General features: G+C 39.2%; 1 protein-coding gene across 1 annotated transcript in view; it reads left to right on the top strand.

Annotated features, from left to right (window-relative positions):
* The window catches only part of LOC125305470 (NXPE family member 3-like), a 34,247-nt gene extending 25,856 nt beyond the window's left edge, over positions 1 to 8,391 (top strand). Inside the window, 5 exon segments of the mRNA XM_048260201.1 lie at positions 2,982 to 3,052; positions 3,570 to 3,776; positions 6,394 to 6,731; positions 7,958 to 8,104; positions 8,106 to 8,391. Of these exon segments, the coding sequence (XP_048116158.1) occupies positions 2,982 to 3,052; positions 3,570 to 3,776; positions 6,394 to 6,731; positions 7,958 to 8,104; positions 8,106 to 8,153 (811 nt within the window). The 3' untranslated portion in view covers positions 8,154 to 8,391.
* Positions 8,392 to 19,116: the final 10,725 nt, after the last annotated feature.

The following is a 19,116-nucleotide window of genomic DNA, read 5'->3' as shown; positions in this document are numbered from 1 at the left end:
ATTCGGTGCACTGATTCAGGACCATTCCATGATCACTCTTGCTAATTTACAGAACTCTATGCCCAACACTCTAGCGCCACCAATGGGTCAAAACTGGACTCGCATTCACACATGTGACCATTGAGTGGTGCATCCGATATTCACAAATCAGGCACCGTTGGAATCCTTGCATGCATCAGGCACCGTTGGAATCCTTGCATACATTCATGCACGTGATCTTTGACTCTTTTGTCTGATTTTCACAATTGAGGTAGCGTCTCAATCCTTGGACCATCCCGAGTTCATCAAGCCCTATCGCGTCACTTTCCGCCATTTTGGACCTCCGTCATATTGTATTTAGTCCAAACTCTACGAAAAGTTTCAGCGGTTACAAATTTCATCCGATTTTCACAGAACTTGGCGGAGATGATCTTGGACCAAGGACAAACGAAACTTGTCTGATTTTTCAATTTCAAGTTTATTTGCCTTTAACAGCCAATTAAATATGGCGATGAAGCCACCAAACAGGAAGTGAGCTCTTATCTCAGTAAGGCGTTGATGTATGAAGTCCAAACTTGGTAAGAGCAGTTGTTAACTGATTGTGATGATGCACTAGGAAATTGGCATCATTTGGCCTCTATAGGGGGTGCTACAATACAGGAAGTGAGCTCATATCTCAACAACACTTTGATGTATGAAGTCCAAACTTGGTTGGTTGACCTGAATGTGAGGACGCACTAGGAAATTGGCATAATTTAACCTCTATCTATCTCAAACTTAATACAGGGACAAAGTAGCTGATTGTGAGGACATGCAAGGAACGTGGTCTCATTTGGCCTCTGGGGGTGCTGTAATAAAGAAAGTGAGCTCACATCTCAGCAACTCTTTGGTGTATGAAGTCCAAACTTGGTAGACGGACATGGTAGCTGATTGTGAGAACGCTCAAGGACATTGGTGTAATTTGGCCTCTAGGGGCACTGTAACAAAGTAAATAAGCTTATTTCTCAGCCGTTCTTTATCCAACTGCCATCAAACTTGCTGTGAGTGCTTGCTCATGCCATGGCAACGCCATTCCTGTTAGCGCACTGCTAGGCCCCCACGTTGCTGCTTGCAGCTATATTTCTATTTATTCTTGTAGTCATATATTTTGGCCCAAAGTACATTTCTTAAAAACATTGTCTAACCATCGTCACAACATTGTGTCCATCATTGCAATTGTGGTTTAACAATTGGGTATTTCTTAAAAGCGTAGTGGTTCACAGTTACAAACAGCTTATCTGTGAGAAATAACACAAATGGTCAATTATAGGATCAGACCTTTTGGGGGGCTCAGCCCCTAACAGGGGCATCACTAGATCTCGAGCTGCACTGGGACAGAAGACCCCCTAGAGGGGTACGGGGGCATGCTCCCCCGTAAGACAATTTTGTATATTTTAACATTTAAATGTATCAATTTGGTACACTTTGAATATAAATTTAGTGGTTAGAATTGATTATGTGTATCTATGGATCGTAATATTGGTGCTGTAGCCTATACTTAGCCTGGCCCTGCCCTCCTTCGTACTTCCGCTCAATTTTAATTTCCCTTCAGTACGTCGTCTGGGTCTGCGGTATATTTGCGGGTTTTCTCCCGGCCAATCTTTACCTGTCCAATGACTGAGAATGATGACGATGAGGTTGTGCGAAGACGAAACCAAAACTTATTGTGATAAACAGAAGTAGCAACGCCTGCAAACGTCGAAAAATGCAGAAATGTATTTACAACAAAGGTATGAGTATAAGTATAAATATATGTACTCTTTTGATCCCATGAAGGAAATTTGGTCGCTGCATTTATCCCAATCCGTGAATTACTGAAACACACACAGCACACAGTGTACACACAGTGAGGTGAAGCACACACTAACCACGGCACAGTGAGCTGCCTGCATCAACAGCGGTGCTCGGGGAGCAGTGAGGGGTTAGGTGCCTTGCTCAAGGGCACTTCAGCCGTGCCTACTGGTCGGGGTTCGAACCGGCAACCCTCCGGTTACAGGTCCGAAGTGCTAACCAGTAGGCCACGGCTGCCCCACGGTAGACCCACATGCTTGTTTCCTGTCAAAATATTACTTTCGATTACGTTACAAACGCAGTACTCACTTCCCTAATCATACGCAGATTGTGCAACCTGTTCAATCAAAATATTATGTTAAATTACGTCAAAAACAGTGTGTGTAGCTGCCTGCACAAATGCCGCCTGCCGTCAGTCAGTGAGTGAGTGCGAGCGATCACGTTGAAACATTTCATAACATCCAGACTAGGCTATACTCGTCATGTCAAGATGTCATTTTAGCTGACATGGTTAGCCTTTTCTCATTCGTGTTACAGTCTAATGCAGACAGGCTTACATGCTAAGAATACAGTATGACACGTTTTGACCAGAAACGAAGCTAAAGGTCTCCTGTTACTGGATCAGCAGGTAAGACAGGAGGTGAGAGTGCCACCCGCATCACCAGACAGACTTAGACTTGAGAACCACCGATGGGCTGCTAAGAAAGGCTCTGTTGTAGTTTCTAGATGATAGCCTACACACACAAAATGCATTTCTGTCAATTAAACCTCTTATCAGTGCAGATTATTTATGGGTATCCTCATTTATTGTGATGTCCAATTTCCATGATAGTGTTTGTTTCACATATGTAGTGTGTGGTTTGGATGAGCCAGACCGTGCAGCTTGCCTGTCTTCAGCCTTCTGTTTCTGTCCATTGCATACCATAGCATTAATTCCTGCAGGTGCCCCTGAGTCTGGTGATCGATGGCCGTGGCACTCTCACATCCCGTCTTATGGCGGCCTAACATTGTATGATTTTGGTCTGGTTTCACAGTCGGCAACTAAAAATGCTTTTTAAAATGGATACAAATGTTCACTTGGACTCAAACCTGTAACCCATTTTATTGGTGCTGTGAGATTTAAGCTACAGGAAAAAAATTGTGAGAGGTCATGCCACTTTATGTTTCCTCAGACAATATGTGCAGCGTTGGATCAAGGGTGATTCACGAGTAATTAAAGTCCTTGCCTCTATTTCAACTATTGGTATGTTCTTGCTTTGGATCTGTGTGTATCAGTGTCAAGCATACACACACACACACACACAGACAAACATACACACGTGCACACACACACACACTATGCACTCATATGAAAACTGACACAGTCACTGTCTATTTTTCTTTCACATCCTTAGAAGTATTTTATTCAGTGTAATTTAGTGATTTGACAGATGTTAAAGGTAATTTAAGAACTATCTACAGTTATGAGCATTATGAGAGCATGTGAGTGAGTGGGAGCATTATGAGAGCATGTGAGTGAGTGGGAGCATTATGAGAGCATTATCAGAGCATGTGAGTGAGTGGGAGCATTATGAGAGCATGCGAGTGAGTGGGAGCATGTGAGTGAGTGGGAGCATTATTAGAGCATGTAAGTGAGTGGGAGCATTATGAGAGCATGCGAGTGAGTGGGAGCATTATGAGAGCATGTGAGTGAGTGGGAGGAGACCCCAGATAAATCCTACCTCCACTCATCATACTTCCTCATACTGTCTCACCTTTAGGACAGAGAGAGAAATGTAAACCTGGAATGCCCACACCGATCCCAGCAGGATTCTACATGAATGACGTTTGGACGTCATTTGTGTGTGCCACCCGTCATTTCAACACTGCCAATGACAAAACTCAATGTTTGAAGGACAAACACATCTACATGATGGGAGACTCCACTCTCTTACAGTGGTACAACTTTATCATCAATTCCGTACCAAGTAAGACATCTCATCTTGAAAACAAGCAAATTTGTCTGCCAGTGCGTTAAGCAAATTTATCCTAAAAACAAGCAAATTTGTCTGCCAGTGCGTTGAGCAAATTTGTCTTGATAAGACTCCTTAAAATAAGTCTTCTTAAATTAAGTCAAAATGATCTTTTGAGAGGGCGCTAGGTAAGTCTTTTCATACTAAAAACAATACCAAATAGATTTTTAATCTTAATATAAGATCAATAACACTTGGTTAGAATTCATTTTTTGCAGTGCTGCTACTTGGGTGCAGAGATATCACGCAACACATGAGTAGTGTTGCGTGATAGCAGTGCTTCGCCTCAGTATAGTCCAAAGTCAATAACTGCCTAGGAGATCTGCATCATGCCTTCATGATGTTATGTTTTTCTCATAAAACTCATATACTACATTTACCATTTGTGACCGTTTTGGTAAAATTTACAAATTTAAAAATTGCTCACATGAACGGCCATTGACTAAGCTTTCCAATGATATGTATATCGAGGGTATTGCAAAAAGTATCGCTAAGTTAACCGCATCCAAAGTTGGCATGGTTCTCCTGTCACGATACGCTAGAAGAGGAGAAAATCACCCTTTTAAGTAAATTGTCACGTGCGATAGTGTGAGGACACAGCTATTATTAGCCTTACGGTAGCGTGACTTTGAAGTGGATGACTAACTATGTCCAATTTATCAACCGAAATGAGTGTCTTTTTTCTGCCCCCTAGTTAATACCAGGGACGGTCATAATGTGTCACTATAGAATATAATTAATGTATTTCGGGGGGAGTAAGGGGAGAAGAAGTTCTATGTACACAGATTGTGTAGGCTATAGGCCCACTTTTAAAATGTGCTACTGCTACGTCAATGGAAAACTTCTCCTGGTCCGTAAAATGACGCCAGGATATTTCTGAAAGTTCATGCTTTTGACCGTTCGTGCCCTGAAAGGCAAGTCTTTCACATTCATATTCGGTTACATCAGCCAAGAACGATAGAGAGCTTGCACATTGAGTAACGAGTAGCCTAATGAGTAGGCTACATTTTAGCCCTTCCGTAAAACCTTATAGCGGCGTGGACAAATGGAATGACTGCTAATGTGTTTAATCTTCACCTAAATAAAGTCAGGGTTTAACAGTCAAAACATATGTTTATCCGTGAAATTTGTTCACAATATGAAAGTGTAGACTGTATACTGTCGAATTATGCAAAAACGTCAAATTCAACATTTTAACCCGTACGTTTGTTTATCGTGGATTTTCTCAAAATAGCACTGTGTGCAAGACGACTGGTTTCGCCTTGCAGGGTCACATTTGTCTATAATACTGCCACTAGTGTTGTATTCAAGACCACCTGAACTGAGACAAGGCCAAGACCAAGGCAGGGCAAAACTGAGTCAAGATCAGTGGAAGCCTGACACTGCATGACTTAGGATGAAACAACAACAAACAGAGGCTACCATAGGTGTGAGCCATAGGAATTTCTATGATTCTCTGAAATCAGTGTTTCCCATACATTGACTAATCTGTGGCGGTCGCCACAAGATCAACATTGGCTGCCGCACAATAATGTTTTATGTTGTACTATTTAAATTAGATTAAATTGTTTCATTGAGCTGCGCTTTTTACGCACGCAGCCTTTCCTTGCCCCGCCCTGCTCTCTCTCGTAATGGACCCACAATATGGACAGCTGCTTATCAATTTCGACTAGGTGCAGGACTATTCATTTAATTAACTGAATGTTTGCAAAATCCCGATGTAAATGGAAAAAGTGTTTTCCAGAATTCAAAAGAGCTAGTCTCAAGGAGAAGAACTACAAACCTTTATTTTAACTTAAACGAATGAATTATGAATTGCATCCACACATATCAGTAGCCTTTTAAAGGTGCCATGTGTAAGAATTGAGGTAAGAATATCCAAAAAAATGAGCTACACACATCAAAAGAATGAGAAGAAATAAGGGTGATGATGTCATTAAAAAAATGACAATGTATAGTGCTGCAGAGATATCAACCTGAATTAGCATGCTAAATTACTAGCCACAGCCCGACAGGTGTCATAATACCAGTTTCGGCCATGGGAGGCGGCATGCGGGCAACATAACCGCCAGCCAAACTGCAATACACGTTTCTTGGTTGTTACTCTAGGGTAGACCAACTCACTTTCTGGAGGTATACTGCCCCCATCTTTTATGGAATGTGAAGTATGAATTGATTTTTGGCAGACATTACACATGGCACCTTTAAGTGTGTTAAAACTAAAGAGTTCCTCCCTCACGAATTTCTTAAAGTGACATACATTCAATTAGACCTACTACACACTACCAAGACAATGTAAAAGACAATCAGCTACCACCACAAATTGAATCCAATTCTGTGGGAAAAACTGGAAATGATCTGAAAAATCCACATTCCTACAAAAACACCCACAAACATTAAGAGCTAAAGTACTCTTATGTGTCAACAACATCCACCACCAGAACCCAATACCAGGAGGTTTTTTGGGTAAATCTTGCTCCTTTTCTTTAGTGTCATAGTACTCAAGAGAACTTCTAACATTACATAAATTGTCCATCACACTAAAGCATGTTATCACACTGTCCCCTCACAGGTTTCAGGCGCATGGAGATGCATTCACACTCCCACAATGGGCCTTTTTTGGCTGTGGACTTGGGGAACAACATCGACCTGAACTACCGCACGCATGGTGTCCCCCGACGCAACCCCAGGGCTAAGTTTGCGGATATGCACTACATTAGTAACGAGATCGATGGCATTGCTGGTGGCCCACACATTGTTATCGTCTTCAACATTTGGGCGCACTTCAAACTATTCCCACACTCCTACTTTGCCCACCGGGTGTCTCAGATCCGCCGTGCAGTCGTGGACCTCTTGAGACGTGAGCCAGCGACCAAGGTCATCATCAAGACGGCTAATACAGGCTTCCCGGTGAATATTTCAAGTTCCCTTCTCTAACCACATACACTGGAATGCAGGGATCAGTTTAGACCAGGGGTGGGCAAACTGCGGCCCGCGGGCCGGATTCGGCCCGCCGAGCATTTAATTTGGTCATCACGCTGCTCGCTATTTTTTCCTGCGATTGAGACGACGTTGGTTAGCTTTACAGCAAACTGCTTTTCACTCTTCTTAGAGAATGTTTACAATGTCAATGTCAAAACATGTTATAGCGATGATACCTACTCTTTGTTATCTCCTTCATGTTATAGCGATGATAGATGATGCCTACTCTTTGTTATCTCCTTCGCAGCAGATCTAACTTGAACGTTATGCTCCTCCATTTAATTGGGAACGCGTCTGAGCGCTCACGAGAGGGAGAGAGAGAGCGGCAGGTTCCAGCTGGCTTGTCATGTTGATAATTGATATCTCCTTCTTATAAGAAACGTTTAAAAGGAAAATCATGAACGCAACAGTGGTTCCCACTACTGACCATTTATAAACTGTGAGAGGGCACAGCCATAGGCACAGCACTAGCCATAGGGAGCGGAGCTGGCACAAGATCATTGAGAACTAAACGTGAATTGTTCTTAAAGCGACAGTGCACAATTTATAAATGTGTTAAACAGCACTAAATTAGCAGTATGTTTTTTAAGCAATTAATATGTAAAAACAAAATGACTTTTTATTGATTGAATGATGAAATGATTAAATGATAGGATATGATAGGATATAAAAAATGTTTTTTTTTTGTGTGTTGTTGGGGAGGGGGGTCAAAAAGTTTGCCCACCCCTGGTTTAGACTGATGTACATGTATGTGTGTGTGTGTGTGTGAGAGAGAGAGAGTTTTCAGATGAATAAACTACCAAACACTCAATGTTCTTATGTCAGACAGACATTAAGACTCTCTATTCTCTATAAAGATAGACATTCTCTATTATAGGCCCCAGATCATATGTCTCAGTCTAAATCCCAACTACTTTTAATCTTTCATCTCAAAGATGCAGTCTGTGGTTCTAATCGGACACATTGTCAAATTCACCACTCTAGCTGTCTTTCTGTGTTCGTATACAGTTCTGGCTCTTTAGTGGCTTGGAGTACCTGACACTGAGCCAGTCAACATATTGCTTTAAGGTCAGGCGCTTGGAACAGAGGAGCATAATCTGGTCGGCTGTTGGCCTGAAATGTCCATCCAATGTGTTTATGTGTGTATATTACAGGATTTCGGTAGCGTTGACTGGCTATCCCTGCAGCTGGATCGAATCCTGCGAGAAGTGTTCCGTGACGTGGGAGTTTACATCCTGGATGTGTGGCAGATGACCGCCTGTCACTATGACAAAGAGAATGTCCATCCTGGCCCAGTAATCAATCAAAAATGAAGTGGACATTCTTCTCTCTTTTATCTGCCCTGGGTAAGGAGCCCGATATCAGGGGTGAATAACATACCCTGTGATATGGGGCCTTGGGCCCAGTATGGGAGAACGGGCTAAGTTGAGCATAGGGGTAAGCTGAGCCACCCCTCCTTTAAGGAAGAGGGAATCATTCTTTACAATATGTGGAAAGGTACAGTACATGGCAAATGTGGTAAAAAAAAAAAAATAATAATAAATAAATAAAAAAAAAATATATATATATATATATATATATATATATATAATGGGTAATGTGTTAAATATATATTTTTTTCTTATATGTATTTTCTATTTCATTAGTTAAAATAAATGTTGAAAAAGCAAACAAATCAAAGATAATCTTTCTTGGATCACCGAAAAGATAGCCTAATAGGATAAGTGTTAATTTCTAGTGAGCATTAATTTACACAAATGACAAGCCGGCATGATGTGCGGCATGCTAACTTTTAACACTGGATTCTTTTTATTTTTGATTTATTTATTGCTCCTCCATTATGGGGGTACTATTTATTTAGGCTTCAGGCTTTGCTATATGTCTGCCATGTGGGCTGATGGTGTGTGTGTGCGTGTGTGTGTGTAGACGTGTGTCTGTGTGCATGTGTGTTTGTTTATTTATTGTCTGTACTGTTGGGTCTGGACCAGGGGGTCAAGAGCGTGCAGATTAGCTTCGGCATGTTAGCATACGCCATTTTCAAATATGGCGCTGCATGGAGCATTTGGAACCAGCTCCATGCACGAAAAATCTGTGTTGGGCACGAGCTCTCATGCGCGTACATGTTGGTGGGCGGGTACCTATCCGGCGGCCAAACATTATTCAGTGCGTATTTCTTGAGGATCCTATGAGAAGACGTGCATATTATGGTTGTTTATCCATCATATGACAAATAAACAAATAAAGAAAATTGTATTGATCTTGTTTCATTGTTGTTTGTCCCGAAGAAACATAGCCTAAACATGATTAAAGACAATAAATTACACAACAGCGGCATAAAGACCTTGTCTCGTTACACCATGGGTCTCCAACACGTTGCTCTCAACCTACAGTATAGCCGCCCCCTTTGGAGCTTGCCAGAGGCTGAAGCACTAGGCTACTACATTTAAACACAATTATTGCCGCGAGGCATTCCAGCCTACAAATTTAATAAAAAGTAAACCATGCATAATTAAAAAAAAAAAACTCAATTTAGGCTACTTCGCTATGCAATAAGGTTTCCATTAGAGCACAGCGCACGTTGAAATGAATGAAGGAAAGGCCTTGTCTCGCAATAAACAGCTGGAAATTCCAACACTTTTTCAACTACACGAAACTTTACAGGGATCATCAAATACTCTCTAGATTTAAATGCCCATCAGTCTCAACATTTAACTATATAATAAAAGTCAAAAAGTTAATTAAATCCCATACCAAAACCGAAAATCGTCTGCGTTTGATAGCCTGGTATGCCGCTACAAACAAAACGCATGTCTTACAATAATGTACAATGTAAGAAATAAAGGTCTGCCTCGAATAAGCCTACCTCAAATAAATACCTGTGCTTTGCAGCCTAAGTAAATAGCAGACCCTGGACATAATTTAGGATTTACGGAAAGTATGCAATCATACGATGCTGGACGCCTGGCGATGCTCTGGCCGTCTACTGTGCCTCTGACACCGCTGCCTCATTTGGATGGTAACTCCACAGGTGAGCGCGAAGATTGGATGTCGTGGATGCGTAAGTAAACTGTTTTTTGCTGAGTCCGCAGACAACATTCTCTTTAACCGTTACTTTACCATCTGCGGTGTACAACTCAAAGTAAAGACACCACATTTTAGATGAGTTGGGGACGGAATTGTCCGCTCAGGCTGACCGTTCTGTGCGTTATCTTCAATACTATCTTCCATAATATTGAATATCTTCAATATTATTTTCAAAACAGGGTGGCTATTGAGGGCTCTGGCTCCAGTCATTATTACAGTGCATGAAAATGCACTGTACTGTTCTTCCTAGTCAACAACTTCTTATTATTATTCCGCTTACCACTTTTTCCGTACGCTATTTCTCTTGAACAGTTAACTTAGAAACTTCATTCAAACTTTGTAACGTACTGTAGGTATTCAAACGGGCCAAGCTGCTATGTCTTTTCAACTTTGAAACTTTTATACTTTTTAAACTATTGAAGAAAAACCCCATTTTTTAAAATCCCCACTTAACATTGCTGATTGTGACATCATAATACGGCCGTTAAGCAATTAGAATCCTATGGCAGGTGTTCAGGCCACCTGCAGCCTCAGGCTTTAAGCATACAATCTGGGTCAATTAAGACTACACATCCTATTCAACTGTTTCCTCTGCCCAAAACTGTTTCAAAATAAAAGTCCTCACTACAATAATCCACTGTTAAAAAATGTAACCCATTAAACTACTGAACTTTTTACATTCAACTTTTAAACAGTCTACTTTTAAACTATCATTAAACTATCTATCTATTAAACTAGCTGTCTATCAACAACTTTTAAACTATATACATTCACTGGCTGTCTATCAACAACTTTTAACTCGTCATCAACTGTCAACACGCTTTCATCAACTATGACTCCTACCCACTGTAGCTAGTTAGCATGTTAACACTTTTCATTTTAAAATGATTAGCTAAAAATGATTAAGTCACAGATTAGCATGGTTAACATAGTTAACATGCTAGTTAACATTTTTAGCAAAACTGCTAAAAATGAATAGCTAGGTTAGCTAAGTAACATGGTTAGCATAGTTAACATGCTAGCATGTTAGCATGCTAGTTAGCATAACTGCTAAAAATGATTAGCTAAGTTAGCTAAGTAACATGGTTAGCATAGTTAGCATGTTAGTTAGCATTTTTAGCAAAACTGCTAAAAATGATTAGCTAAGTTATCTAAGTCACATGGTTAGCATACTTAACATGTTAGCATGCTAATTAGCATACCTACTAAAAATTATTAGCTAGGTTAGCTAAGTCACATGGTTAACATAGTTAACATTGCTAACATAAGCATAACTAAAAAAATGAAAACATTAGCTAAGTTAAGTAACTTGGTTAACATTATTATCTTTGATAACATAGTTAGCATAACTGCTAGCAAACATTAGAGCGATTCCGACTATCAGTTATCGTCAATTATCTACCTAAATAATTTAACCATTTCAATTATCCACCTATTTAACTGTTCAATCATTCCAACTATATTAAACCTTATCTACCAAGCAAATCATTTAACTATATAAACTATCCACCTATTTAACTGTTCAGTCATTCCAACTATATTAAACCTCATCTACCTAGCAACCAATATAGTTTGTTTTTACTCTGTATGATGATATTTTACATCATATTTTTTTGCATTTTCATGCACTGTATTTCCTTCAGGAAATGCTTTTCTAGTTCTTATTATTTTTCTTCTTCTAACGAGTTAATGCAGCTTCAACCGTATTAACATAGAAACTTCATTCAAACTATGCGCTTGTAGGTCTTACTTAGGACATGTGGGCTTTGTATTTTTCATCTTTGTAACTTTTATACTTTTTAAACTGTTAATTAAAAACTACTCAAAATTTCCCCATAGACTTAACATGGGCTGATGACATCACAATGGACTAATTAACTTGATTTGCACCTGTATCATCTTCCAGCTGCTCATCTAGGGCCCCATCAAAGAATCAGTTCAACTGATTGCACCTGTATCAACTGCTTTCTACTGAACTAGACCAACTCTCTCTGTGTTTCTCCATTCTACAAGGATATAAGACACATTTCATCCAACTTTCTATCCATTCATCCTCTTCAAACCATTCACTCATCCACCCATTAAACTATCCATCAACATCCATTAAACAATCTGCCTATCAACATCCATTCAACTTTCTGTCTATCAACATCCATTACACTATCTACATTTAAACTTTTAAAACTATATACTCTGTCTCAGGCTTTAAGCATACAATATGGCTCTATTAAGACTGCCGTTAAGCAATTATAGGGTGCAGGCCACTCTCAGGCTAACCTTTTAAACTATCCACCTATTTGACTGTTCAGTCAGTCCAACTATATTAAACCTCATCTACCTAGTTCAGTCATTCCAACTATATCAAACCTCATCTACCTAGCAAATAATTTAACCATTTAAACTATCCACCTATTTAACTGTCCAGTAATTCCAACTATATTAAACTTTGTCTACCTAGCAAATAATTTAACCTTTTAAACTATCCACCTATTTAACTGTTCAGTCATTCCAACTATATTAAACCTCATCTACCTAGTTCAGTCATTCCAACTATATTAAACCTCATCTACCTAGTTCAGTCATTCCAACTATATTAAACCTCATCTACCTAGTTCAGTCATTTGAACTATATTAAACCTCATCATGTTTGTTGCCAATTAGCACATCATCTGTTTTAACAATATTTCACACCATATGTTTTGCATTTTCATGCACTGGTAATTCCCTGGAATTACGTTTTCTAGTTACAGTGCATGAAAATGCACTGTACTGTTCTTCCTAGGCTTCTTATTACAATGCATGAAAATGCACTGTACTGTTCTTCCTAGGCTTCTTATTCTTATGCTTATTCTTCTTCTAACGCACTTAATGCAGCTTCAACCGTTTAACGAGAAACTTCATTCAAACTATGTTAATGTAGGGTCTTACTTAGGACATGGGTGCTATGTATTTTTCAGCTTTGTAACTTTTATACCTTTTAAACTATTAATTAAAAACTAATCAAAATGTCCCATTGACTTAACATTATGATTATGACATCACAATACGGCCGTTAAGCAATTAGAATCCTATGGCAGGTGTTCAGGCCACCTGGATCAACTGCCAGTCTCAGGCTTTAAGCATACAAACTGGCCCTATTAAGACTACACATCCTGTTCAACTGCTTCCTCTGCCAAAAACTGTTTCAAAATAAAAGTCCTCACTACAATATTTCACTGTTAAACAATTTAACCCTTTAAACTACTGAACTTTTTAACTGTTCAGCCATTATCTACCCTAAATAATTTAACCATTTCAATTATCCACCTATTTAACTGTTCAAACATCATTCCAAACTATAACTTAAACCTTATCTACCAAGCAAATAGTTAGCATTTAACTATATAAACTATCTACCTAAATAATTTAACCATTTAAACTTTATTTAACTGTTCAGTCATTCCAACTATATTAAACCTCATCTACCTAGCAACCAATATAGTTTGTTTTTACTCTGTATGATGATATTTTTTACATCATATTTTTGCATTTTCATGCACTGTATTTCCTTCAGGAAATGCTTTTCTAGTTCTTATTATTTTCTTCTTCTAACGATGGTTAATGCAGCTTCAACCGTTTAACATAGAAACTTCATTCAAACTATGTTAGCGTAGGTCTTACTTAGGACATGGGGGCTTTGTATTTTTTTCTTTTGTAACTTTTATACTTTTTAAACTATTAATTAAAAACTACTCAAAATTTCCCCATAGACTTAACATGGGCTGATGACATCACAATGGACTAATTAACTTGATTTGCACCTGTATCATCTTCCAGCTGCTCATCTAGGCCCCATCAAAGAATCAGTTCAACTGATTGCACCTGTATCAACTGCTTTCTACTGAACTAGACCAACTCTCTCTGTGTTTCTCCATTCTACAAGGATATAAGACACATTTCATCCAACTTTCTATCCATTCATCCTCTTCAAACCATTCACTCATCCACCCATTAAACTATCCATCAACATCCATTAAACAATCTGCCTATCAACATCCATTCAACTTTCTGTCTATCAACATCCATTACACTATCTACATTTAACTTTTAAACTATATACTCTGTCTCAGGCTTTAAGCATACAATATAGCTCTATTAAGACTGCCGTTAAGCAATTATAGGGTGCAGGCCACTCTCAGGCTAACCTTTTAAACTATCCACCTATTTGACTGTTCAGTCAGTCCAACTATATTAAACCTCATCTACCTAGTTCAGTCATTCCAACTATATTAAACCTCATCTACCTAGCAAATAATTTAACCATTTAAACTATCCACCTATTTAACTGTCCAGTCATTCCAACTATATTAAACTTTGTCTACCTAGCAAATAATTTAACCTTTTAAACTATCCACCTATTTAACTGTTCAGTCATTCCAACTATATTAAACCTCATCTACCTAGTTCAGTCATTTGAGCTATATTAGACCTCATCATGTTTGTTGCCAATTAGCACATCATCTGTTTTAACAATATATTTCACACCATATGTTTTGCATTTTCATGCACTGGTAATTCCCTGGAATTGCGTTTTCTAGTTACAGTGCATGAAAATGCACTGTACTGTTCTTCCTAGGCTTCTTATTACAGTGCATGAAAATGCACTGTACTGTTCTTCCTAGGCTTCTTATTCTTATGCTTATTCTTCTTCTAACGCACTTAATGCAGCTTCAACCGTTTAACGTAGAAACTTCATTCAAACTATGTTACGTAGGTCTTACTTAGGACATGGGTGCTATGTATTTTTCAGCTTTGTAACTTTTATACCTTTTAAACTATTAATTAAAAACTAATCAAAATGTCCCATTGACTTAACATTATGATTATGACATCCAATCGGCCGTTAAGCAATTAGAATCCTATGGCAGGTGTTCAGGCCACCTGGATCAACTGCCAGTCTCAGGCTTTAAGCATACAAACTGGCCCTATTAAGACTACACATCCTGTTCAACTGCTTCCTCTGCCAAAAACTGTTTCAAAATAAAAATCCTCACTACAATATTTCACTGTTAAACAATTTAACCCTTTAAACTACTGAACTTTTTAACTGTTCAGCCATTGTAACTGTTACTTATCATCAACTATGACTCCTACCCACTGTAGCTAGTTAGCATGGTTAGCATAGTTAGCATTGCTAACATTGTTAGCATTTTTAACAAAACTGCTAAAAATGATTAGCTAAGTAACATGGTTAGCATAGTTAGCATGTTAACATGCTAGTTAGCATAACTGCTAAAAATGATTAACTAAGTTAGCTAAGTAACATGGTTAGCATGCTAGTTAGCATTTTTAACAAAAGTGCTAAAAATGATTAGCTAAGTTAGCTAAGTCACATGGTTAGCATACTTAGCATTTTAACATTGTTAGCATGCTAGTTAGCATAGTAACTTGGTTAGCATTATTATCTTTGTTAACATAGTTAGCATAACTGCTAGCAAACATTAGAGCCATTCCAAGTGTCAGTTATCGTCAACTATCTACCTAAATAATTTAACCATTTAAACTATCCACTTATTTAACTGTTCAGTCATTCCAACTATATTAAACCTCATCTACCTAGCAACCAATATAGTTTGTTTTTACTCTGTATGATATTTTACATCATATTTTTTGCATTTTCATGCACTGTATTTCCTTCAGGAAATGCTTTTCTAGTTCTTCTGATTCTTCTTCTTCTTCTAACGCAGTTAATGCAGCTTCAACAGTTTAACGTAGAAACTTCATTCAAACTATGTTGCGTAGGTCTTACTTAGGACATGGGGGCTTTATATTTTTCATCTTTGTAACTTTTATACTTTTTAAACTATTAATTAAAAACGAATCAAAATTTCCCCATTGACTTAACATTGCCCTTTATGACATCACAGCAATTAGAATCTTCTGCCAGGTGGCCAGGCCAGAGCCATATAAAGGTACAGTTGCGACAATGGGTGTTCAAAATTCGTTATAACTTCAAAAAGTTCCTGGAAGTGATTGACAATGGATTAGAATGCATTAAATAAGCTACTGTTCAATGAGAGACAGAGCCACAATTTTGGGTAATTGACAGACAATAAATGCATTGATATACAATATGTATAACATAGTGTAATTATTGTGTAAACGGTGTTATCCTACCATTACAACAATATTAAATTAAATCCCAGACCGTATCCTGCTAAATATCGGAAGGTGACCTTTTTTTCTCGCTTTTACGTATGTGTCACTTAATATTAATTTCTGTACAAAACCAAGACGGGAGATTCTTTAGAAAACGCAGTAGCACCCACCCCATAAGTGTAGCCTAGGCCTATCTAAATTATCGTTATAAAAAAATGACCTATGCGTGACTCCAGAGCTGTAAACAGTGTTTTTGAGACTGCGTGTAGCCTACAAAAGCGCATGGAGATTTTAATTTTGCAACGAGAAACTGTAACAGAGCTAGTCTAAGTCTAACATTAACTTGTTTGAGTTTTCTCCCCAACGTTTTCTCTGGTAGTTCTTCACTGATCTGAGATAATGAGCGAACTACCTTAAGTAGCTGGCGTCTCGGGAGAATAAAAAAAAAAAAGTTTAAAGTTTTCCAACATCTCTCCAGTGTAATGGTGGGCATGTTAAGTTAACCGTAGCATTACCTACACGTAATCACACGTAACACCCATGGTAATGCGATGCGAGTGATCATAATAACATATAAACGTGATATAGTCCTTGATAAAGAACCAGCTATGAACTCCTAAACAACAGCATTTTGTCACCGTTTGTCATTCACCGTGCTGTGAATACAGCATTAAGATGCTAGGCTAAAGAATTGAGATTCAGAGAACTTGCATGGTTGTGCTCATCCTGTCAGAAAATAGCAATTTGATCAGTGATCATGCATCATATCGGCGCAAGCTTCGTTTGAAACTGGTTTCTGGGGATGGGGTTTACACGATCCTTCACTGGGCTAGTGCCTGCTGTGTTAATATGACCGTGCTGATGCTAAGCTGCAGCTCCCTCAAATCTATATAGGTTTTCATGCACATTAGGCTAGCTTTTGCCAATGAAAATGAATGCAACATAAAAAAAAAACAGTAGGCTACTGCTCCTAACTGAAGAAACGTTTAGGTTACTGTAAGGAAATTATTATTATCATTGTATAACCATTTGTGTAAGCAGAAATATTCTTGTGCTGAGTTCTAAGAACAGAGAGTTCAAGTTAAATGTTGTTGTGCTGAGTTCTAAGAACAAAGAGTACAAGTTAAGTGTGCACCCAGACAGACAGGAACTGCACCCTGTCTGTGTGTGGGTGGGTGAGATAAGAGTATGTCACAATGAAGTCGCTATGTCTTGCTTTCTATTTTCTGTGTGCATCTGTACAATAAAAGACACAGCTTTTGGGCTGCAGAGTCAGAGACTGATGGTGTGAGGAATTCTTCCTTACATTAGCAGGCTCTCCTCTTGGTACCAGAGTTGTGGTTCTTGTATGTTGGGGTTAAATTCCCTGACAGTTACCAACAATGTTAACAACAAACTCAGCTTCACTGCTGCAAACAAAGTTGGCTATATGCTTCGCCATATAACGAACCAGCTAGCCTTGTGATAACAAAATCTTTACCTTTTGTTTAGTCCACTGAAAGTTTTCCACATATCAAACGATTAAATACACAGTTATGGAGGAATTGTTTTGGGGAAGCAGTTGCACTATATCCCACTTTTGCTGCCTTTAAGCCACTTAGATCCATAGCCTAGATGAGCATTGCGCATACGTTACAACTTGACGTGATGGTGAAGCTAAATGCCCAAGAAACGTCACGTCAAGTTGTAGGCCTACTAAACGCAAAAACTTAATGACAGCTTGTTCGTGGTGGTGTAGTACTACCTAATTGAAATGGGATAGGCAAGTATCTTATATTCGCAGGGCTGGCACAATGCTTGGTGGTGCCCCCACACACACACACACACACATACCCCAACCAACCACCACCACCACCAAAGGAATAAAAACCATTCAGAATTTATTAGTTAGTTGTTTTTCTAATTGCAGTTTCACCAACAGATGTCGCCCTTGGCCTAGTATGAACCTCTTGGAAATGACCGCATAGAACAACAACTAGTAAATTTACCTAAAGCTGTCTAATTTGGCAAAATGATATAATGTTCAGTTGCAGGGTTTTTCCAAAGTTCACCTTACCAAGAGTTGTTCCCAATCATCATTTCATTACGTTGTGAAAGTGTCACTTGTAGCGTCCCAGACAGCAAAATATATTTGGTCCAGATCTTCATTAGCATTTGGCGCAGATCCTCTAAACGGACCTGCCCCGGGGTCATTTCTTCCAACGGGCCAATACCGGAACAGGTTGGAATTACGGATCAGAGACAGATCTGGGCCAGAACTGCCAGAACTATTGCCATGGCATTTGGTGCGGATCTGGCCCAGACTCATATTCTACATCTGGGGCTCATCTGGCCCTGGTCTGTGATTCATATTTAAACTATCAGACAATTAACCCTCTAGGCGCCACAGTCGACAAGATGCGGTACTGAATAAAACGGCGTCATATTTCGTTCGACTTCCACTCCACTAGATGGCAGACATGTCATACGTCATCCTCGAAAAAAAGGGCACGCTTTAAACAAAACTTTCTAGCTACAGGCGCATTGAATCAGTCGTGAAATACGAACTGGTGTCGCGTGTGAGCCACTTTGTCAGAGGCGATATTGTCAAGCGTCAGCAGTATTTGCATTAGATTATCGTCTAATGGCATCAAAAAAGTTTACCTGAAATGAAGTGTTGGGTCTTCTATTCGCGGACCCTGATTCTGAAGGGGAATATCTGCCTTCAGAAAATGGCGGTGATTAAATTTTAGTGAGGCTTCAGATCGTCCCTGCCTTGCAATGATGCAGCTGGACAAAGTACTCCATAGTTTAGCTTACACCAAGCACAAGCGTTGAATCGTTTGCCCAATGTCACTGGTGGGAATAATGTTTCCGCGGTTTGGTGTTCATCCGGGAAGTTAGCAGGGTGTTAGTGGTGTGGCGAGCGAGGCTGGAGGTAGCATAATGTCCATAGCTTAGCATCTGTTTTATGAGCGTGTGCCTCTCCGCGGTCAATGGCGACAGTAACGTGGTGGAGCCTTTGTCTAATGCCACTGGGTATGTTAGACGAGGTCGAAGTGCTCATAGGACAGTTAGGGGGTAACGTAGTGGCAGTGTGGAGAGTCGCAAT

This window comes from Alosa alosa, chromosome 13 (assembly GCF_017589495.1).
Source record: "Alosa alosa isolate M-15738 ecotype Scorff River chromosome 13, AALO_Geno_1.1, whole genome shotgun sequence".
Taxonomy (NCBI): Eukaryota; Metazoa; Chordata; class Actinopteri; order Clupeiformes; family Clupeidae; genus Alosa; species Alosa alosa.
Note: the sequence above shows the minus strand (reverse complement) of the source record. Positions and strands in the feature narration are given on the sequence as shown.